We start from the raw sequence: 24,236 nt of genomic DNA on the forward strand, positions 1-24,236 counted from the left end.
GGCACCATCTTTCTGGAGTATCTGTGAGCTCCACTTGAGAGCTGCGCTGTTGGAGGGGCAGCTCCATCTGTCTCCCCCTTCACACTGTCAGCAGCGGCAATTCACTGTCCTCTTCTATGCTGCAGGTGAGCTGGCTTTAATCTCTAGCATCGCTAGAGAGGGTGAAGGAGTGCTGAGGTAACAGAGGGGGGAGGGAGAGAATCTCTGTGCTGCTCCCGCCCTGCCTCTCACTGCAGCTCCTCATCAGGACATCAGACCGTGTATCTATTACTATACTGTGTGATACTGTGCTGAGCCGTGTATCTAATCCTCTCCTATGTGATACTGACTGCTGAGCCGTGTATCTAATCCTATCCTGTGTGATACTGTGCTGAGCCATGTATCTAATCCTATACTGTGTGATACTGTCTGCAGAGCCATGTATCTAATCCTCTCCTATGCACTCCTCTCCCCCCTGCATGTCTTTCCCCATTGCACACACAGCTCAGTGCGTGCAATAACAGGAGCTGCGGGGGTTATGCTGTATTATGGCATTATGTGTGATCTATATGACGGTATTATATGTGATCTGTATGGTGGTATTATGTTTGATCAGTATTGTGGAATGACGTAAAAGCTATAAGATGGTATTATATGAGAACTATATTGTGGAATTATGTGTGATCTATGTGGCAGTATTATGTGAGAATTATATGGTGGTATTGCGTGTGATCTATATGGCGGTATTATGTGAGACGTATGTGGCGGTATTATGTGTGATCTATATGGTGGTATGTGAGTACACTATGGCGGCATTATGTGTGATCTATATGGTGGTAGTATGGGAGAACTATTTGACTGTATATTGTGTGATCTATTTGACGGTATTATGTGTGATCTATACGGCAGCATTATGTGAGAACACTATGGCGGTATTGTGTGATCTATATGTCGATATTATGTGAGAACACTATGGCGTTGTTATTTGCGATCTATATGATGGTATGTGAGAACTATAGGACAGTGTTATGTATGGCGGTATTATGTGTGATCTGTATGGCAGTATTATCTTCATAAAGGGGACCCTTTTCTAGGGTTGTTCTGGTTCAGCAGCTGTACACAGGTCTGGGGTAATAGAGGGGACAGCATGACCTCCAGTTAGCTGCAGTCAGGGGAAGGCTGGTGAGGCAGCTGAAGAGAGGGGTCTCATTTTTATCATTACAATATGGCTACATTTCCCCCCAGCCTGCTTCACAGCATCACCCCAGACTGCGCCTGTCACCTCGCTTTCATACATCGCCAGGACAGGAGGGGAATGGGGTCTTTGCATGCAAAGTCTGGATCAGAACAGACCAAATCTGCAGAAATGTTTCCTGGATTTCTGTGGAGCAGACGGTCCATCCATGTGTACAAAAAACAGCGTCCATGTCCAATCCCTGGCTACTCAGTGCACCGAACAGGGTGCCCCCCATAGACCAGCACACTGCTCTCCTGAAGTACTCTGTGCTGCTGTCACCCTTCTCCCTCCACCATATATCTCCCAGAATCCTTGCTGCCTGCCATCCTCGATGACTGTCTACTTGTCAGTATAACTTTGCAATCACCAACAAAATGGGTGCTCACTGGGTTCCTGAATATCATCCGCTCTTATCCCATAACAAACACCCAGAAGTGGAGGAGAGGAGACATCACAACCATGTCAGCAGACTCCGTCCATAATTACTGCAGTGCAGTAATGTGAGCTAGTTGTACACTAGGTTTTTGTCCAATTTCAGTAGCTGCTCCCCCTAGTGTTTAAAAGTGGAAAAGCCAAACTTTTTCAAATTATTTTTCATATTTTACTAAATTATAAACAAATGATAACATTTTTTTAAGAAAATGTAAACATTATTTACATTTTTTCAATTGCTGTAAAAAAATTTTTTTGATGGCACCTTCCCTTTAAATGAGTTGCCAAAACTCATTATTACTGTATGTGCCAAAATTCTATGGGTCATTATATGTCAAATGGAAGAAAACTTGAAAGACTTCATGGAAAAAACAAAACACAATCTAGAATATTAACAATTATTACAAACAATTATGAGAAATTTGATTAGATTAACTTAACCCCAAGGCAGCCAACTTCTGTTTTTTTTCCTCCCCTTCTTCAAAACACCATAACTTATTTTTTTAACTTTTCTGTCCACATAGACGTATGAGAGCTTTTTTTTGCAGAATAAGTTGTATTTTTGAATGACAACACTCATTTTACCACATAATGTACTGGAAAACGGGAAAAAAATTCCAAGTAGGGTGAATTGGTGAAACAGATGGAAATCGGTCTACTTTGAAGCCCGGTAACAGGCTGGGTTTCAAGGGAGCACAGATGTCTTCAACAGGCTCCTGGCTGTCATAGTAACTCATTGGTCACCAACAATCACGTCAGCGGTGCACCGATGGGCGCATAGAATAATGTACCCCAAGCCGGGGTGCTGTTAATACCCCTGATAGAGTTTGTCAGCGCCATTTAACAGGCTAACAATCACTTTTTTAAGCTTTTAGTTAAGCACAAATGGATGTTTTCATTTGGGACAAGAACTTCTTATTCCTGTTTGAGATGCTAATTAGTAACACCAACGTGGACCAAAAGTTAAAGAGCTTGTCCACTACTTTTTCATTGATGACCTATCTTTAGGACAGGTCATCAAAGTCTGATCGATCAGAGTCCGACACCCTCTCTGATCAGCTGTTCTCGGTGTCATCGGTGGAGGTTGAAGGCAGGAAGTGGTCGGTCTTCAGGTAATGGCTGTGGCAGGGTACTGAACATTCACCTCCTATTCAAATCAATAGGGGGCAAATGTGCAGCACCCAGCCGTGGCTACTACTAGAAGATGGAGCAGCTCTGCAATTGAGCACTTCCAGCCTTCAGCCATCGCCAACACCACGAACATTTGATCAGCGGTGGTGCCTGGTGTCAGACCACGACCGATCAGACATTTGATGACCTACCCAAGGATAGATCATCATTTAAAAAGTATTGGACAACGTCTTTAAGTCTTTAGGTGTCAATACCTTGATTGCTAATATCTCTGCAATGGAGAGGTGAAATAAAAAATGTTTTGTTCCGCTCCGCAGCCACTTTTATATCGTTGGTCCAGTTCAACATGAAAAATTTTGTGAAAAGTCCTCTTTAACAAAAAATTAACCTTGCTGGAACAATACCATGTCGTGGGAAAGATGAGAGGGCGAACCACTGTAGATGTTGATACTAAATTATGTATTGCCTTTGGGGATAGTCATGAACAAGGTGCTTTTCATGGATATTTTGGCAATCTTTTAATCGTAGCCCCCTGTATTTATACTGATGTAATATATGGATCACTAGTCTCTATGGCGAGTAATCTAAAATGCATTTTTAAGTCTGTTCATTAATATTTTATACAGTTTTTGCCATATGAAGGTCATACCTGAAAGACACTGATGGTGGATCTTGTAAACTGTTACCATAGAATTTTTTTAATTCTGGTGTTAGCTGAAAATAAAGTGGAAATAATATATCAGAAGCCTTTATTATAGCTTTGGTCTTCAGATAATAATAATAATAATAATCTTTATTTATATAGCGCCAACATATTCCGCAGTGCTTTACAGTTTAAGGCTATGTTCACACTTTGCAGATTCCACTGCGGATTTTTCCGCAACAGAATTCCAAAATCCGCAGTGAAAACCGCAGCGCGTTTTCACTGCGGATTTATCGCGGTTTTTACTGCGTTTTCTTCTGCGGATTTTCAACTGCAGTTTTCTATTGGAGCAGCTGAAAATCCGCAGAAAAGAAGTGACATGCTGCGGAATGTAATCCGCAGCGTTTCCGCGCGGATTTTTCTGCAGCATGTGCACAGCGTTTTTTGTTTCCCATAGGTTTACATTGAAATGTAAACTCATGGGAAACTGCTGCGGATCCGCAGCGGTCAAATCCGCTGCGGATCCGCAGCAAAATCCGCAAAGTGTGAATATAGCCTAACAGTATCAAACACAACAGACATAAGTAACAACATTAACAATACAATAATTAAAGCGAAATAAGATGACCCTGCTCGTGAGAGCTTACAATCTACAATCAGGTGGGGGAGATACAAAGCACAGGTGTGTATTTACAATGATGTATTTACAATGATGGTCCAGCCATCTTCAGAAGGTGGGAGATAGATGGGGATAGTGAATGGGCTACACACACACACAAACATAAAATGACTTTGATTAGTGACCGTGGTAGGCCGCTCTGAACAATAGTGTTTTGAACAAGCGCCTAAAACTATGCAAATTTTGGATGGTCCTAATATCTTGGGGTAGAGCATTCCAGAGGATTGGTGCAGCACGGGAGAAGTTTTGGAGTTGGGAGTGGGAGGTACGGATAAGTGCAGAGGTTAGTTGAAAGTCATTTGCAGAGTGCAGCGGTCGGTTAGGCCGATAGACCGAAATGAGGAGGAGATGTAAGGGGGTGCCGCACTGTGGAGAGCTTTGTGGGTGAGAACAAGTACTTTGAATTATATCCTGTAATGAATGGGCAGACAGTGTAATGACTGGCGAAGAGCGGAGGCGTCCGAGTAACGATTGGCCAGATGGATGACCCTGGCTGCTGCATTAAGGATGGACTGGAGAGGGGAAAGTCGCGTGAGGGGGAGGCCAATTAATAGAGCATTACAGTAGTCCAGGTGGGAGTGGATCAGGGCGACAGTGAGGGTTTTTGTTGTTTTCCATGGTGAGAAAAGGGCAGATTCTAGAGATGGTCTTTAGGTGTAAGCGGCACGAGCGGGAAAAAGATTGTATATGGGATGTGAAGGAGAGATCGGAGTCAAACATAACACCCAGACAGCGCGCCTGCTGCCGGGGTGTTATTATGGTGCCACCCACGGAGAGGGAAATGTCAGATTTAGGGAGGTTAGTAGACTGTGGGAGCAGAAGAAGTTCAGTTTTGGAGAGATAAGTAAAGTAAGCTGTAAACTAACTAAAACTGGCTGTGCATACCTACACAAAACAAATAAAAATATTTTGAAGGGTAGGCTTACACATGTATTTCTGCTATCGACGTCCCTTAGCAGAAAACTCAATGCAGATATTATTGCAAAAATGATGCAGGTAAGCCACCCTAACATCTGCAGCATAAATTGCATTGCTGCAGACTTCAATTATGCATCTCTGGTCAATTAATGCTGTAAATATATTTTACAGCTTGCATATTCTAGTACTATAAAGCCTAGAAGATATTCTGTCCCCAAAATCCAGATGTAAAATCTGCAATGTTTTCCCTATACGGGAAAATACCCTGGGAAACCCCATAAATGGCATGAATAATGAATGACACACTGTATTTTTTTTATCCTAATTAGAAACTATATATACTGTGGTGTACCGTACGTACCAAATCCAGCACTGTGTTTTGGAATCCAATGGCGTCAGAAGATGAAGCATTAGACAGATTTGAAGTATAGTCCTGCATGAGATTGGAACTCACTTGAACGCCAACTGCAAGTGTAATAAAAACAATACAATGGCATTATAGAATTCTTGATTCTAAGGCTACGTTCCCACCATGAGCTTTTGGTGCATTTTTGAAGCTACGCATTGTCGCTGCATCGAAAATGCAGCGTTTTACAGTTTTAGCAAAATGGATGGATTTATAGAAATCTCATGCACACCATGCTTTTATTTTACTTAGTATAAAATGACCAGACGTGTGTGTTTCTAATCCACAGCTTGTCAATATCTCTTGTGAGTACGCTGGGTTTTCTGTGAAATTTTTTCCCATAGACTGGTATTGGATGCAGAAAATCAACAGGTAAAAAAACGTGTGTGTGTTTTTAGCGTTTTCACAGCGGAAACGCATAAAAAATGATTGTATTCTGCACCTAAGTATAGCAATAAAATGTTGTCGAAGACCAGGAAAAATCAAAAACAAAGTAGCTTTATTTAAAACAAGACATACCAAAAAGAGACAAAAACAGCGATAAAAAAACCCGAACACATAAAAAAGCAATGAAAAACCGCAAGGAACCTAGTTTAAAAAGTAGGTGCAGAAATTCTGCAACGTCAAAACTCCATAAAAGCTCATTGCGGGAGCGTAGCATTATAGAAAGCTATATCCAATAAAATAGTATCATCTCTAAAGCAAAGTAACATAAATATAAGCATTTCTTAGCCTTGTCATTGTTGGCTGACCTACCGTATTTTGCAGATTATATGACACACATCAAATTCCGGGGATAAAAATGGGATTTTTTCTTTAATAAAATGATGGTGCGTCTAATAGTCTGCTTTTACTGTAGCTTACTAGGGGGAAGGGGTTGCCTTGGAGCGGGGTCCCAGGAGGCAGGGTTGCTGCTGCACCCCCCTCTATGGCAGCCACCTCCCCTATGTAAGCTACTTTTGGATTATAACACGCACCCCCATTTTCCCCTTACATTTTGGGGAAAAAAAGTGGGTCTTATAATCCGAAGAAAACAATACATTAATTTACAGGGGTTATCTTCTTTTTTGTGTATGGGGCTAAGAAGTAACAGGCAGGTACAGTAGTTGAATGTTCTGCATGGGGACGAGTTCTATCGGCTCGGCCACCGATTCCCCAAGAGGAATCTAAGTGATATTTGAATGCGTGCTGATTGGTTATATTCTTCCTTGTTTTACCTTTAGGATCCAGTAGAAAGAGATCCAGATTGAGGTTCCTTTTCGTGAATGTTCCTACATTAGCTTCCATCTTGTTGATCACAGTTGTTTTGTTTATCGCATCACTTGGAAAATATAGATAGACGGAGACCATACGACTCAGAGGGTCATTTCTGCGAATTATATATGTCAACGACAGATGGGTATGAGTGACAGCGTTAATAGTAGGGAAATAGAAAACATAGAAACCACTGGAAAATGAAAATGAAAGGTTGTGCCACATGGGCTGATTATGTGCCGTGGCATTTACAGCATTCAGCGTTTGTCACAAGTCTTATTATTACAGGACTAGATAGTCATGGCACTTAGCGATACACACCGTGGGTTATGGATAATATGATTCATATAATATGATCCTTCTATCCATGTTCTCCTAGCCCATATGTCTGAGTCCAGGCAAACATGACAAGCAATACCGGACCCTGCATCTGTCGTGCCATGGAGAGGGGGCACCTACAAGCCATCCTGGATTGGTCAATGTATTTCGTTATACGGCAGCTACAGTAATCATATTGTGAAGCAGCAAACTTATAGATGCAATAACCGTGATGACGATGTGGATGGCTGTGGATTCACTATCATGCGTTTCATAGCCGTTGCGTGGTCTGCCTCATTAACTCATATGCCACTTTTCCTGGGCATGATCAGACAGGTACCGCTCGTGAGTATGCACATAGCAAAAATGTGTATGAAATGAGATAGTATTCTGCGGGAAAATATTGCAGAACATCATCATTACTCTAGAAACAATATATGGAAAAACAGCTACTTACGTGAAGCCTGTTACTATTGGTTCTACCTGCTGCTCCCCAAATATGTCTTTAAACTAGAAAGAAAAGATTAAAAAACAAGATTAAACGAACAATTAAACAGTGGAATTGGGCCCATGATGTTTGGAGGATAGATGAGGGAAGTCTAGAGTTCACTTAGGGTATATTCACACCTCTTTTGGAAAAATCCCAAAGAAATAAATGGGGGTAATTGCTGTGGGGTTAATCTACCATTTTATCCATGCGGAATCCAGTAACTGACCTGCCACTTTTTTTTTGCAGCATAGATACAAAATTTGCGCTCTTTGAAGAGCAGATTTCCCATTGAAATTCATGGGAGACGCATGGTAAGTGGATTTTACACAGATTTCGGTGCAGAATACACATCAAAATCTATGTGAAAACATTGGGTGAACATGCCCCTAGGATAGATTCACACAACTCTCTTGTTGCTGAATGCTCAGTGATAATAATCACCCCAAATATAAACTAACGCGTCTATAGGCTTCAATGGACACAAAAGGTGGCATAATTTTTTCTGCACATTGCTATTTCCTAATCGTTAGCAGAGATAGGGGAGAGGAGCTCAGGATTTCCCTCTTTTATTACTTTTATAACCCATGTAAATGTATCTGTGTTACATATTCATATATATCCTTAATAAAGCAAAAGTATTCTAGCTCCACTTTACCTCTTTTAGAGGAACATGTCTTTTTCAACCAAAGCTGTCTATCATTAAAATTTCCAATAATTTATTCCTTCAGAAAAGTGCATCTGATCCCTAATAGCTAGACATAGTTATTCTGCACATTTATCATTCAAACATTGAGCATTAAATGGAATCTGTCATCATCAGGTGTTTGCTATGTAATCTGAAGACAGCAGAAGATAGAGGCTGAAATACAAATTTCGGCGATATGTTACTTATTAGGCTTTGTGCTGCTGTTACTTACAATGAAGGCTTTATCACCTGGAGATTATAACTGTCCGGACTACAGTTCAGGCTACTGCTAGACTGACCACGCCCCCCTCCTCTGATAAGCAGCTCACTGTCAATAGACAATGTACATAGAGCATTGTGGTGTGGGCGGAGTTAGCTCCATCTGAAAACTCTGATTTAGTTATAACTGCTCCACTCAGTAAACTAAGTGACACATCCTTGGAATCAGGGTCTTTGTTTCCTACATTATGCTGCTGTCAGATGAGGTAGCAAACACCTGGTGACAGATTCCCTTTAAGTAAACAAAATGTCTGCAAACCTAGATTTTTCTTGATTTTAATAATTCTATGAGATGAGAATTAAACATTTCTGCAACATATTAGCGAAACTTACAGAATCTTCGATTGCTTTGCTGTATTGTTGAAAGGTAGCACTGGATTTCGTTGATAGGTCGAGTGATTGAGGTACATCTAGTATTCTTAGAGGAGGGCTGATGGTGTTAAGTGTGGGTGATTTTCCTATAAAAGAGTATGTCAAATACAGTTTATATAGTTTATGCAAAATTACATATAAGACATGCTGCAAATTTAATAACTTAAAAAAAATGGTAAAATGATGGCAAGTATATATTCAAATGCTTGTCCAAGACTTAAGGTACCGTCACATTTAGCGACGCTGCAGCGATATAGACAACGATGCCGCAGTGGCGTAGGAAGGGGGGTGCGGGCCGCCCCGGGCGGCACAATGTGGGGGCGGTTATCAGCACGGCTGCGCGCACTCATTCTCTGCTCCTTCCTCCCAGCATTGTGAGGACTGGAGCAGAGCGCTGGCAGTGCGCGTGGCCGTGCAGAGTTGCTGGCTGCAGTGTAGCAGGGGCACACAGTCACACACGCTGTGACTCACCCCCGCACCTGCAGTCAGCAGCAGAAGCTCCGATCCAACCGCTCCAGCAGCGTCACAGCTCTCACACTGTGAAGAGCCATGGAGGGGCGGGGCTAAATGTCGGGGGCGGAGCCACGGACAAGCAGGAAGAAGAGGCAGAAGGAAATATGAAAATCAGAGCGGGAGACAGAAAAGATGTGAGAACAGAGACAGAAAACAACAGAGAGGCAAGACACAGGTGAGAAGTATATATGTATATATATATATATATATATATATTACATCATTGTCTAAGGGTCACACTTCCGTCTTTCTGTCTGTCCTTCTGTCTTTCTTTCTTTCACGGATATTCATTGGTCGCGGCCTCTGTCTGTCGTCGCTGATTGGTCTCGGCAGCTGCCTGTCATGGCTGCCGCGACCAATCAGCGACGGGCACAGTCCGATTAGTCCCTCCGCTGCAGTCAGTGCCCGGCGCCTGCTCTATACTCCCCACAATCAGCGCCCGCTCCATAATCCCCTCCAGTCACCACTCACACAGGGTTAATAGCAGCGGTAACGGGCCGCGGTGTAACGCACTCCGTTACCGCTGCTATTAACCCTGTGTGTCCCCAACTATTTACTATTGATGCTGCCTATGCAGCATCAATAGTAAAAATATGTCATGTTAAAAATAATAAAAAAATGAAAAAACCTGCTAAACTCACCCTCCATCGCCTTTCCTGCTCCTCGCAACGCTCCAGTGCCCGCTCCATGCAAGCGGCAGCTTCCGGTGCCAAGGATGGTATGTGAGAAGGACCTGCCATGACGTCACGGTCATGTGACCGCAACGTCATCACAGGTCCTGCGCTCATACCAACCCTGGGACTGGAAGCTGCCTCGTGCGATACAGGGCCAGAATTCATCGGAGGGTGAGTATATGTTTATTTTTTATTTTAAGTCTGTATACTACGTGGCTCTGTGCTGTATACTCCATCACTGAGCAATATACTACGTGGCTGGGCAATATACTACGTGACTGGGCAATATACTACGTGGCTGGGCAATATACTACGTGGCTGGGCAATATACTACGTGGCTGGGCAATATACTACGTGGCTGGGCAATATGCTACGTGGGCTGTGCAATATACTACATGGCTGTGTTATATACTACGTGGCTGTGTTATATACTACGTGGCTGTGCTATACGCTATGTGGGCTGTGCTATATACTGCGTGGGCTGTGTTATACACTACGTGGCTGTGCTATATGCTACGTGGGCTGTGTTATATGCTATGTGGCTATGCTATATTTCTCTGCTGTATCTGCATCATGAATCATGCTTTGTGTTAAAGGGGGGGCCCACTGAGACTCTTTCGCCCGGGGCCCTCTAAAACCGCGGCCGGCGCTGCAGCTGTTTAACGCTATTGACGTGCGGGCCCGCGCCCGTACGTCAATAGTTAACAACAGCCACCAGCCATTTGGAGGCTGGCAGCTGAAGTCGGCCGCAGCGCACACGTCGACGGCTTCTGACGTCATTGTCAGTCGCCGGCGAGTGCACGCTTCAGCTGCGTGGAGAGAGCAGGAGCGCGGTCAGGTAAGCAGAACTTGTTTTTTTTTTTGCAGACCCTATCATGTGTGTTGCCCTATTTTTGGTAACCTTTGTGTGTATTGAGCCGAGGGGGGGGGGGGGGAGCCAAACTCGGGAGCAGCCCCGGGCGGCAAAAGCTCTAGCTACGCCCCTGCGATGCCGATCACTGCAGCGTCACTGCTTAGGTCGTTGTGTGGTCGCTGGAGAGCTGTCACACAGACAGCTCTCCAGCGACCAACGATGCCGAAGTCCCCGGGTAACCAGGGTAAACATCGGGTTACTAAGCGCAGGGCCGCGCTTAGTAACCCGATGTTTACCCTGGTTACCATTGTAAAAGTTAAAAAAAACAAACACATACTTACATTCCGGTGTCTGTGACACCGCTGTGCTCTGCTTTATGGCCGGCCGGCGCTGACACAGTGCAGGGAAGCTGATGCCGGGGGACAGACACCGGAATGTAAGTATGTACTGTTTGTTTTTTTTAACTTTTACAATGGTAACCAGGGTAAACATCGGGTTACTAAGCGCGGCCCTGCGCTTAGTAACCCGATATTTACCCTGGTTACCAGTTAACACATCGCTGGATCGGAGTCACACACGCCGATTCAGCGATGACAGCGGGTGATCAGCGAGCAAAAAAAAAGGTCCTGATCATTCCCAGCGACCAACGATCTCCCAGCAGGGGCCTGATCGTTGGTCGCTGTCACACATAACGATTTCGTTAACGATATCGTTGCTACGTCACAAAAAGCAACGATATCGTTAACGAGATCGTTATGTGTGAATGTACCTTTACACATTGAAGACATATCTGTAGTGTAGATCATCAATCTCAAATCATTCAACCCCCACTGATCAACTGTTTGCTGAAGACGTACACAGTGTACAGAGCAGAACCCTACTGTTTAGTGGCAATTCTCAAGTACCGCAGCTCAGCTCCTTTTTAAATGAATAGGCGCTGAGCTTCAGTACTGAGAATGGCCACTAGGCAGTTTCTAGAGCCACATACTGTTATAGAGCTCATGCAAGTTGTCCTATAACAGCTCTGAATTCTCTCTATTGTTTAACATAAATCTTTTATAACTTGCTATATAACTATCTTTCAGTGTTAAAGTTAACCTACCTGTTATGACCTGGTGGTCAGGACAATAATGGACCTGGTGGTTAAGAGCACACGGAATGATCTGATAGTTACTGATAATTAAGGACGAGCTCTGGGACGTGGGAACTCTGCTAACCGCAATCCCTAATCCTATCAAACACACTAGAAATAGCCGTGGATTGCGCCTAACGCTCCCTATGCAACTCGGCACAGCCTAAGGAACTAGCTAGCCCTGAAGATAGGAAAATAAAGCCTACCTTGCCTCAGAGAAATTCCCCAAAGGAAAACGCAGCCCCCCACATATAATGACTGTGAGTAAGATGAAAATACAAACACAGAGATGAAATAGATTTAGCAAAGTGAGGCCCGACTAACTGAACAGACCGAGGATAGGAAAGGTTACTTTGCGGTCAGCACAAAAACCTACAAAAAGACCACGCAGAGGGCGCAAAAAGACCCTCCACACCGACTCACGGTGCGGAGGCGCTCCCTCTGCGTCCCAGAGCTTCCAGCAAGCAAGACAACAAAAAATAGCAAGCTGGACAAAAAAATAGCAAACCAAAGAAATACAAGCTGGAACTTAGCTTCTGCAGGGAAACAGGTCACAAGAACGATCCAGGAGTGAACTAGACCAATACTGGAACATTGACAGGTGGCTGGGAGCAAAGATCTAAGTGGAGTTAAATAGAGCAGCCCACTAACGAATTAACCTCGTCACCTGTGGAAGGAAACTCAGAAACACCCACCAGAGGAAGTCCATGGACAGAACCAGCCGAAGTACCATTCATGACCACAGGAGGGAGCCCGACAACAGAATTCACAACACCTACCCTAAAAATTATAGACTGTTCATGTCTTTGTCAGTGGGCAAACTTACAAAATCAGCAAGGGATCAAATACTTATTTCCCCCACTGTATGTACATGCACTTTATATGTAGTTTTGCTAATGTTATATAATTATGATCACTCTGCCTATATCTATATGGCACTTGCACCTTGTTATTGCTTGAGTAAGGTTCACGCATTTGAAGCGAAACGTTGCCACCATGGGTTAAATCTACCACTCTTTTTTGTCACATATCTTGGAGTGCTGTCTTCCGTTTTTGCTGCTTACAGTTTATAAAGATCTATAAAAGTTATCAGGAGCTCTATACAGTTGGCTGGGGAAAAATCATTTTACCTTGAATGGTAAGTGTACTGGGTACAATGGTGAATTCGGCATTCTTCCTGTTTGATATAAAGTTACCGAGAGCTGCATCCACATCAAATAAAAGAGGAGTAATAATAGGAAATACCACACTATAAAGAGTCCATCCGCTGTTGTTCCTGAAACGTAGATATAAAACAGGGTCCTTAAAGCCGTGAAAATGCAAGTGGAGTATCTCTAATACTTAATGATGCTGATTAATATGAATTTTTATGACTTAATTTGTCTATAAAGTTGATGACACTCAGTCCTTGAACTAAGCAATGCCTGACATTACTTACGTGAAGGTGACAGATGCATTTTCTGATGTTGTAATATTTGGTAGCAATAATAAGGTATTATTGACCTGGAAAGTAAAAAATAAAATGCAAAATAAATAGAAAGTCCTCATTAGTATGGAATTTTCTGAATAATTCACTAAGAAATATTGTGATGAACACTTGAAGAGAATCTAGCGAGGGTTGCGGCTTATAGTCTTGAAGGTAAAACATTATAGCACTTTTTAAACTTGAGCCATAGACATTGACAATGGGTGCATCTCAGGGTTAATAAGACCTACACGTTTCAACTCCATGCCTTACTCATGGTCTACTATGGTAAACGGATTTTGTTCAGATTTTTTTTCTCAAAATTGGGATGCTTCCAATTTCGCCTATTAAAAGTCTGTCAGAAGGATTTTGACCCCAAAACTGTCATCACCAGCTGCAATCTCCAAAAGGATTGATGTGTCATTTGCTAGAAATGTAGCTGAACGCCACCTGATTGTGCCACATGCTGATTAAGTCAATGCAATCAAGAATTTGGAGATGCTGCAGTTTAAAGAGAAGTTATTCACATCTTATTCCTGCCAATATGCTTGACGGCCATCTCCATGGACAGAGAATGTCATCTAAAAGTCCTATCCACGGCAACGTCAATTACACCAGAGCAGAAATACTGGTCTGACAGCATTAGTTGTCTCTATAGTGTCTCTACCTACTTGGTTGATTAGGTGTAATTCACACATGATGTGAGCAGGCATTGGGAGTACAAAACGTTTGACAGGTTCCCTTTAAACAAGGTCAGATATTCTGCATTATTAATCACAATAATGGTTATCAGTCACATGAATATAGGTAATTTAAACTTATACCAAGAAACTGAACATACCCAATTGTTTGCCTGGGTTTTCAGAATATTTTGGGATGATTGATTATATGGAATCATAATGAGGAAACTGATTGAAACATCGAGTGGCGCTAGGTTACTCAGGTTAGCGCCTGTAAAACAAAAAGAGAATTATTGTAAAGATAGAAATCTTATAAATTTCCTTCATTTTGCTAAGATTCTAGCTGTCAGTTGACAAGATCAGGTTAGAAAATTAGGATCAGATTTGAAAGCAATGACCTACAATGCTACAATGTTAAAATAAAAAATAGGCTATAGTACAGACTTTACAAAGATTCCCTCTATAATTTGTAAAGCGCTGCGGAATATGTTGGCGCTATATAAATAAAATTATTATTATTATTATTATTAAGATTCATACCTTGCTGAAGTATACATTTGGGTCCAGAGATATTCGGACAGTAAGCGAATCTTCATGATTTGAGCTCTATTTTTTATTTAAAATGAAACAACTAAGATGCAACTAGAGTGCAAATCATTTTCAGGTTTAAAGGAGTTGAACAAAAATATCCTGTGAAACATTTAGCCATTTTACTACAAAGCCTCCTCGTTTCAGGAGCTTAAAAAAATTGGGCAAATTAACTTTACCATAAAAAAAGTTCATTTTTAATACTTTGTAGAGAATCCTTTGCAGGCAGTGACTTCCTGAAGTCTGGAAACTATGGACCACCATGGTCACCTGAAGTCTGGAAACTATGGACTACCATGGTCAACAAACGCTGGGCTTCCTTCTTTGTGATGCTTTGCCAGTCCTGTATTGCAGCTGACTTAAATTGTTGCTTCTTTGTGGGTCTTTCTGCCTTAAGTTTTGTCTTAAACATGTGAAATGCATGCTCAATGGAGGATGAGATCTGGTGATTGACTTGGCAGTTTCAGAATATTCCACTTCTTTGTCTTAAAGAAAACTCCTGGGTTGCTTTGACAGTACGTTTGGGTCATTGTCCATCTGTACTGTGAAGCACCACCCAAATAATCTTGCTGCATTTGGTTGACTGTGAGAAGAAAGTATAACTCTTTACACTCCAGAATTTATCCTGCTGCATTCTTCAGTCATGTCATCAATAAACACTAATGACTCAGCACCATTGGAAGCCATGCATGTCCATGCCATCACACTGCCTCCACCATGGTTTACAGAGAATGTGTTGTGTTCCAAACCTTCTCCAGATTTTCTTCTTCCCATCATGCTGGCAAAGGTTGATCTTACTTTCATCTATTCAAATAACACTTTTCCAAAATGGGCTGACTTCTTTAGATGTTGTTTTGGCAAAATCTAATCTGGCCTTTCTATTTTTATGCTGATTAATGGTTGCACCTTGTGCATCTCTGTTGACTCCTTTTGGAGTTCCCAACCTCACCAGTGTTGATTTGGCCACTCCTAAAATTTCTGCTATCTCTATGATGTATTTCTTTTTTTCAGTCTAATAACAGTCTGATTATCTTCCATTGAGAGGTTCTTTGACCGCATATTGTGGGTTCACAGCAACAGCTCCCAAATGCAAATGCCAGATCTGGGATCAGCTTCTGGCCTTATACCTGTTTAATTGATGATGGATTAACAAGAGATAATTGTTCTATTGCTTTTGGTCCTTTTAAAAAGAGGCCGATAAATATTAAAGAGCGGTAATTCCTAAACCTTTCCTCCAATTAGGATGTGAATACCCTCAAACTAAAGCTGAGGGTCTGCACTTTAAACCAATATGGTTATAAAACTCTTCAATATCTTAAATATATTTTGGTGAACAGCTGAAATGTCAAAACTTCTGTCACTTTCCAAATATTTCTGGACCTTGCTGTATATTTCAAAGTGTAAGAACAACAAAACCACTGAATAGAACTCACTCATTCTCAGGATCAACCTAGGACATAGTTCACCGGACGGCATGCCTATTTTAAGTTATAAGAATGTAGTTGTTTTGATTTACTTGTTAAGCGGATAAACGGCATGTCAACTGCTTGATTCAGTGGCATCTTTCTGTGTTTTTTTCAGTGGCAATACTTGTTATACAGAAACTACCCCAGCACTAAATAGAGGGAGACATGACTTTGGGAGGGGTGGCCCTGTAACTCCTGCAAGATTGTTTGTATAGCTGTGTAGACTTTAAGCAAGAGTGATTCTACTTTAACAGGAAGAAGCACATTATGTTTGTGCCTGGTGTCTTACTGTGCGGAGGTGGAGTTTATATAGAGGGTGTAACTCTATCTTCTCTCTCTCTCCCCTTTCTCTCACTGGTAAAACTGGGGGAAACATCAATTTTATCATGGTTATAAAGAGTTAATGTTAGCTTTAAGTCCAAGGGAAGCACAATCCTTCCATCATGGTTTCCTAGAGGTTTTCTCCACAGGGTTTTTTGGCTCTCCTGAGCTCTATAAGATGACTCTTTGTGAGCCTGAGGTTTGCCAAGTCGGATCCCCTTAATGCTTTTACTGGGGCATTAATTTATTAGCTTAGTAAAGTGAAATAAGTGCTTAATTTATTTTAAAAAATGGCTAAAAGTGTCATATGGCTTGGAATTTATAACCCGCCCCAGCTTTGCGGTTTAGGAGTCAGGTGGAAGTTGCAGACAAGTTGAGGTGGAGTCATTTTAACTAATAGAGAATGTAAAACCTCATGGGGGTTAACAGCATCCAGGACATTGCAATTGTAACGTCAATTGGGGCAGGGCACAGAGGTTATGGCTATAGATTGAGGATAATAGGGTCATTGGTGCCCTGAAAGTTTTCCCTATTATGGCTGTCTGTCCTGGTGCTGTATGTCAGACAGCTGGAGATATCTCAGTACTTGTGAATCCCAATGTACTAGCATTACACCTGACTTCTACTGTGATTGTTTTAATACTGTGATTAAAATAAAGCTGTGGCCATTTTCACAACCAAAAAAATGTGTTTTGTGTATTTATTCCAGTGTCTAGGTTTACTGTAGTTATGGTTGTTTTTAGATGGAGTGAGGGCCCATCCCATATCCAAAAGTCATGTATATATTGCAGTTTGTCTTACCATTTGAGTTGATGCTTTCACTTTTGAGTTGTAAATCCCCGACAAAATTATCGCTCTGGAGGCTGCTGACCAGGGCCCGTACAGTATTGTCAGAAGAGGGAACAGGTACTGTAGAATTTGCAAATTCAAGCTCAGTTGTAGCAATCACAGATCCTTGACTGTAAAAGCAAGTTACCAACAATGAAGACATCTCAAAGCTATTGGTGCCAACTTTTTGCACTTTCTTTCTGCTCCATAGTGTATCTGAGCCAACCATTATTGGTGCAGATAAATGTGGCGCGGCATGTTACAATATCTTTGATTGATGAGCTCTTTTACAATAAATATCCACTATTCAAACTATAGTTGCCCAAATACATTAGATATTTTCCTAGCAAATCCCTTGAAACTATATTAAACTGTATATCCACATTTATTATTTTTTTTACATCCGCTATTTTTATTACTTATGACTGTCTCCAGAATAAAAACTATGTAACTGATTTGCGCCAAACTAAAAAAAGATTGCTTGCCTTTTAAAAAAATTTGTCACAATGGAAGTTATTTCTGTCAGAAACCAGTATCTACATCTGCTTACAGATATGTGGTGAAATGTATACCACAAAAATGTACAAGCTTTGGGGATCACCTTCAAGACCACTCATACTTTTCATGTCACTTTCCAAAATACTCAAGTGCCAAGAAAAATTGCAACATTTTTTGCATATCCATCATTTGCTACTTTTTTTGTACAGTTTATGCCAAAAACTGTACAACAGTGTAATATTAAAAAAAAAATCTATAAGATATTTTAATAAATAAAAGGGTTAAAAATGGTTTACTTACCTTAACGCTATGACAGTCACAGACTTAAAATTACTAAATTTTTCTTGGTAAACTCTTGTCAGCTGAAATAAAGATTATATAAAAAAATTATGCTATATTTTCATTCTACTATGGCAAGCAAAAGAAAGGCCAATTATATTCATTAAGTAGAGTAGTTAAGCAAATAATTAACCACTTAAAAAGATTCCCCAGCCTATAAGTTGTTGGCATTTTGCTAGACTATGATAGGTGGTGGTCTCACCTCTGGAAATACCAACAATCCAGCGAATGGAAGGGATACTGTGCTGCCTTTCCTCTGCACTTTGCCCCCTTATCACCATGAATTGGAGCTTCATTCAAGTAAATCAAGCCATCTGGAGCACCCTATACAACCAGGGGCGTAACTACGTTGGGAGAATTTTGAAAGGGAAATACTACTGCGCTATAATCCCTTTTTCCCAACATCGGTCTTTGGTCCTAGAGTTTGGACTCTCACTGAACATAAATTGATAGTAGGTCTTAGAAATATGCCATCACATAAGAAAATACTTAAATGGGGGTGTCCACCATTAGGAAAACCCTTTATTAATAGCTTTACTGAACAACATAAAGAAAAAAACATTTCATACTTACCTCCCAAACATACGCTGTTCCTGAAACGTTGGCACTGTGTCTCCCAGTGGTCACATGGCATTGGTATGTCACATGACTTCTGTAGCCATTCACTGGCACTTGATAAATTACAGCCATTGATATTCCATCAGAGTAAACTTCTACTCTGATGGAATACTGAAATACAGCAAACAGTCAACGGTCATTGATTGGCAGCAGATATCACTTCAAATGACATAACTGCTGTAAGGGACAGCGCCAACATGACAGGACCGTTCTGGGAGGTAAGTAAGTGTATATGTTTTATGTTGGGTAGAGAAGCTATTGAGGGGGTTTTCCAGTAGTTGATAACCTATTTAAATATTTTCTTGAAAACTGGGTGGGTTTAGCTTGAGGAATGTGGCCAACTGTAGCCTATTAGATTCACTATAATATACAACAACGTGGCATAATTTAGAACAGTAATTTACTCCAGCTCATAACCAGGATAGATTTCTAATTCTGGCTCCCTGACAACCTAAATGTCTGGAGGTGTGTGTAACTTAATGGATTTGGTGCATCCTAATCCATCAGGCTTTGATTAATTTTTCCATAGGAAACACCAGTCTAGATGGATACCCATTTTATCTTAAATGTGAAAAAACAATAAGTGAGTTAAAGTATATCACTTTATTCCATACATGCTAAAACCACTGAACACAGATCCTCAAAAATCTGACACGTTTCAGAAGTAAACTTTTTTATTTATATCTATGAATAAGGAAGTTTACTTGAGAAAAACGGTTTATGTTTGATGACCCATGTTCAGGTGGTGCTCATAGCAATCTGGCATTGACAGCCATAGAGGTCTCCAGGAGACCTCTGGTTGTCATGCCAACCCATCGGTGACCCGCAATCACGTGATGGGGTCACCGATGGCCGGATTTCCAGCGCGATTGCCAGAAATGCATGTTTAATGCCGCTGTCAGCGTTTGACAGCGGCATTTAACGGGTTCCGGGCACATGTCAGCTGTTTGAAACAGTTGACAAATGGCAGGAAAGATGTGGGCTCACCGCCGAACACCCAATGTCGGAAAGGGGTTAATATAGTGTAGTCATCATATTATGCTGCACTGTGTACTTACAATTGCTCATTTTGCCCTTTACCCAATTAATTCTTCTGTTTTCCATTAGGTCTATGACATCACGTGATTAAAAATAGATGAGCTGAATCCTTCTAAGCTCTCTGCAGAAACAGGAAGTCTCTTTTCCCTGAATGAATAATCACTGTAAACGTCCCCGTCAGGGGGAAGAGCGGAGCAGCTAGGTCAGGAGTTGAAGAGGAGGATGAATCAGGCAGGAAAAAGAGACCTCCTGTTTCTACATAGAGCTTAGAAGGATTCAGCTAGTCTGTTTTTAATTACATAATGTCATAGACCTAATAGAAAAATGAAGGATTAATTGGGTAAAAAAGGCAAAATGACAAATTGTCCGTACACACTGCTATATAATATGATGACTGCAACTTATTAAGAGGATAAAAGGTTTGATGGGAGGAGGAGTGCTTCTTTAACACAACCGGAAATAACAATGTGTACATGCTGCATCCCCAGATATTGGCTACCGCTTCACCACACATTCCCTTTTTTCTCAGCCTGCCCTGCAGCCAGCCTACTCATTACTTCTGCACATGGTGCTGCTGATACAGAAATCTCACTGCTCTATTTCAGGAAATGTTTTCCGCTTCCTTGTTCAAATGTAGGAGGAAATAGCTAAAATGAGCCCCCAATCTCTATAATAATTTAGCCAAGAACCCTCTAACATATTTATTTGCAGAGTGTAAGCAGTGTCAATGAAGTAAAATGTCAGCCCTTAGCTGCAAACCACTGAGTGATGTTAATGAGAGATGGCGTTATCTAGGCAATTTCTTCAATACAGCCCACTAACATGCAAACATTTTGTGTTCTATGGTGTTTAGGACTTAAAGGGAACCTGTCTCCAGTTTTGGCCGATATAAAATACGGTCACCGCCTTTCAAGGCTGATATACAGCATTCTATAATGCTGTATATCTGCCCCCATCCCAACTTTGGTCTCGTATCGACCAAAACTGCTGACAGGTACACTTTAAAGTGAACAGAGCAACTTGGAAAACACCATTTAATGGCCCACAGCAAAAAAAAAAATGAACTAGCATAGTATTTAACCCCTTTAACCCCCAAGGCTGTTTGAACCTTCATGACCAGGCCAAATTTTACAATTCTGACCACTGTCACTTTATGTGGTAATAACTCTGGAACGCTTCAATGGATCCCACTGATTCTGAGATTGTTCATATTGTAATTTATGACAGTGGTGAAATTTATTTGATATGTCTTACATTTATTTTTGGGACAAAAATGAAAATTTCACAAAAATTTTGCAATTTTCCAACTTTTCATTTTTATGCCCTTAAAGTGAACCTGTCAGCAGGATTGTGCTCAGTAACCTACAAACAATGTCAGGTTGGCTGACAAAATCCGTCTTGTGATTATTATTTACTCTATACTGTATTTGCAGTTTTCAGTTAATGATATGCTCGTGTTTTAGAGCCGGTCTGTGGGGAGGTCTTTTTGTGGTGTTCTGCTTAAATATTGATTCTTGTGGCTTATGATGACAGGTCCTTGATCTTTCAGTGACCTGTCCTCATTTTAAATACTACATATCTTATTGTTAAATTAAAAAAAATTACAAAACATATTATATGACAAAAACAAATTAAAATATGGGTATTGTAGATCGTATATGCTGCTGCGCAGGCACGGCCGCCGGTGCCATTTTGATTAAGGTTTTTTTCCCCTCAAGAAATGTGTATGACAAAAGTTGATGAAAATATGGATATGATAGATTGTATCATACTACAGCGCAGGTGCCACCCCCGGCGCCTACATGACCAATGTATTTTTTTTTCAAACAATAAGATATGCAGTGTGTAAAATAGGGGGCAGGTCACTAAGGGAGCTGTGACCTGTCATAAACCATAAGGACAAATATCTAAACAGAGCACAACGTAAAGCCCCCCACAGGCCCTCCCAGGAGCAATAGATTCTCATTAACTGAAAACTGCAAACAACAATTAAACAACAACCACAAGATGGATTTCATCAACCAAGATATCATTTTAATCAGTATAACAGCACCAATCAGACACTGTCTGTAGGTTACTAAGCACAATCATGCTGACAGGTTCACTTTAAATCAGAGAGTTATATCAGATAAAATAGTTAATAAATAACATTTCCCACATGCCAACTTTACATCAGCACAATTTCTCAAGCATATTTTTTTTACAAAACTATTTTTTTAGGGACCATATCGCATTTGAAGTGACTTTGAGCTTATATGACAGAAAATACCCAAGTGTGATACCATTCTAAAAACTGCACCCTTCAAGGTGCTCAAACCACATTCAAGAAATGCATTGATCCTTCAGGTGCTTCACAGGAATTTTTGGAATGAACATTTAATTTTTTGTCACAAAAATGCTACTTTAGACCCAATTTTTTATTTTTGCAAGGGTAACAGGAAAAAAAATAGACCCAAAAATTTGCTGTGCAATTTCTCATGAGCATGTCCATACTCCGTTTGTGGGGGAAAACCACTGTTTGGGTGCACAGCAGGTCTCAGAAGGGAAGGAGTGCCATTTGACTTTTTGAATGCAAAAATTGCTGAAATAATTAGCGGACGCCATGTCCATGTTTTGAGAGCCCCTGATGTGCCTAAACAGTGGAAAATTCCCACAAGTGACACCATTTTGGAAACTAGACCCCACAGGGAACTTATGTAGATTTGTGTTGAGCACTTTAGAAACTTCTATGAAGCACCTTGGAGTTTAAAGTTGAGCCGTGAAACTAAAAAAAATCACATTTTTCCCACAAAATGTTTTTTAGCCCCAAATTTTGCATTCTAACAAGGGTAACAGGAGAAATTGCACCATACAATTTGCTGTGTAATTTCTCCTGAGCATGCCGATACCCCATATGTGGGGGACATCTACTGTTTGGGCAACAGCAGGGATTGGAAGGGAAGGAGCACCATTTAACTTTTTGAATGCAAAATATGCTGGAATAATTAGGAGATGCTATGTTTTTTTTGGAAAGCGCCTGATATCCCTAAATAGTGGAAACCCCCCACAAGTGGCAACAATTTCGAAACTAGACCCCAGATGTGTGGTGAGCACTTTGAACCCCCAGATGCTTCACAGAAGTTTATAATATTGAGCTGCGAAAATAAAAAAAAATCACAAAAAAAGTTTTTTAGCCACAAATTTTGTATTTTCACAAGGGTAACAGGAGAAATTGCACCATAAAACTTGTTGTGCAATTTCTCCTGAGCACGTTGATACTTTATACGTGGGGGAACTACTGTATAAGCACACAGCAGGACTTGAAAAAGAAGGAGCAGCATTTGACTTTTTGAATCCAAAATTAGCTGGAATATTTAATAATACCATGTCGCATTTGGAGAGCCCCTGATGTGCCTAAACAGTGGAAACCCTCCACAAGTGACACCATTTTGGAAACTAGACACCCTCTATGAACTTATTTAGATGTGTGGTGAGCTGTCTAGTGCCCGGTGACCCGGATGTCGTCATGATGACATTGTGTCACTATGGTAGCAATAGCCCACGATGACATCGATGCAAGAAAAGAGGGGCTTTCTTCCCACTGCCTGCTCACTAAATAATGCAATCACAGAGATTGCAGCATTTAGGGGGTTAAAGTGCTGGAAGTGGTGTGGACACTGCTCCTAGCACTGAGAGAATCAGCTGACACCCAGCGGCATTCACGTGCGCACAGCCTTTGTGCACGCAAAATCGCAAGTATGTATATATATGTCCAAGGTCATTAAGTACCAGGTGCCCTGGATGTATGGATACACCAAAGGTCATAAATTGGAGGACTTTATTAGTGGGGATGAGCAAATATACACCTCTGGAAAAATAAAAGTGAAATATAAATTGTTGAAAAAAGGTCAATTTTTTTTTAAAAAAACAGTGCTTTTAGACCTCAAATAATGCAAAGAAAACAAGTTCATAATCATATGGAAACAACAATACTAATGTTTTAACTCAAGAAGAGTTCAGAAATCAATATTTTGTGGAATAACCGTGATTTTTAATCACAGCTTTCACGTATCTTGGCATGCTTTCCACCAGTCTCTCACATTGCTTCTGGGGCAAAAATTTAAGCAGTTCTTCTTTGTTTGGTGGCTTGTGACTATCCATCATCCTCTTGTTTACATTCCAGAGGTTTTCAATGGGGTTGAGGTCTGGAGATTGGACTACCCATGACAAGGTTTTGATGTGGTGGTCTCTTAATTTTTTCCGGAGTTGTATTTGCGTGGAATTGAATTCTATTTGAATAATGCAAAAAAATCTGCATTTGCCAAAATACATGTTTTTTTTTAATTTGCTTCAGAGTGAATTAAGCAAAATGACGGCTGGCAGGCATTTTTCTAAACCATAAAGTGCCATCAAAGGTAAAA

At 41.0% G+C, this 24,236-nt stretch overlaps 1 protein-coding gene across 1 annotated transcript in view; it reads right to left on the reverse strand.

The window, feature by feature from the left end:
• Nucleotides 1-24,236, reverse strand: part of LOC138676451 (uncharacterized) — a 101,891-nt gene that overhangs the window by 20,220 nt on the left and 57,435 nt on the right. The window contains exons 4-13 of the mRNA XM_069765760.1: nucleotides 18,142-18,203; nucleotides 17,317-17,474; nucleotides 14,302-14,411; nucleotides 13,434-13,498; nucleotides 13,126-13,271; nucleotides 8,785-8,909; nucleotides 7,455-7,507; nucleotides 6,643-6,794; nucleotides 5,381-5,484; nucleotides 3,429-3,493 (exon numbers count right to left, since the gene is read on the reverse strand). Coding sequence (XP_069621861.1) covers nucleotides 3,429-3,493; nucleotides 5,381-5,484; nucleotides 6,643-6,794; nucleotides 7,455-7,507; nucleotides 8,785-8,909; nucleotides 13,126-13,271; nucleotides 13,434-13,498; nucleotides 14,302-14,411; nucleotides 17,317-17,474; nucleotides 18,142-18,203 — 1,040 coding nt within the window. The remainder of the gene's footprint in view (nucleotides 1-3,428; nucleotides 3,494-5,380; nucleotides 5,485-6,642; nucleotides 6,795-7,454; nucleotides 7,508-8,784; nucleotides 8,910-13,125; nucleotides 13,272-13,433; nucleotides 13,499-14,301; nucleotides 14,412-17,316; nucleotides 17,475-18,141; nucleotides 18,204-24,236) is intronic.

The sequence above is a fragment of the Ranitomeya imitator genome, chromosome 4 (genome assembly GCF_032444005.1).
Source record: "Ranitomeya imitator isolate aRanImi1 chromosome 4, aRanImi1.pri, whole genome shotgun sequence".
NCBI lineage: Eukaryota > Metazoa > Chordata > Amphibia > Anura > Dendrobatidae > Ranitomeya > Ranitomeya imitator.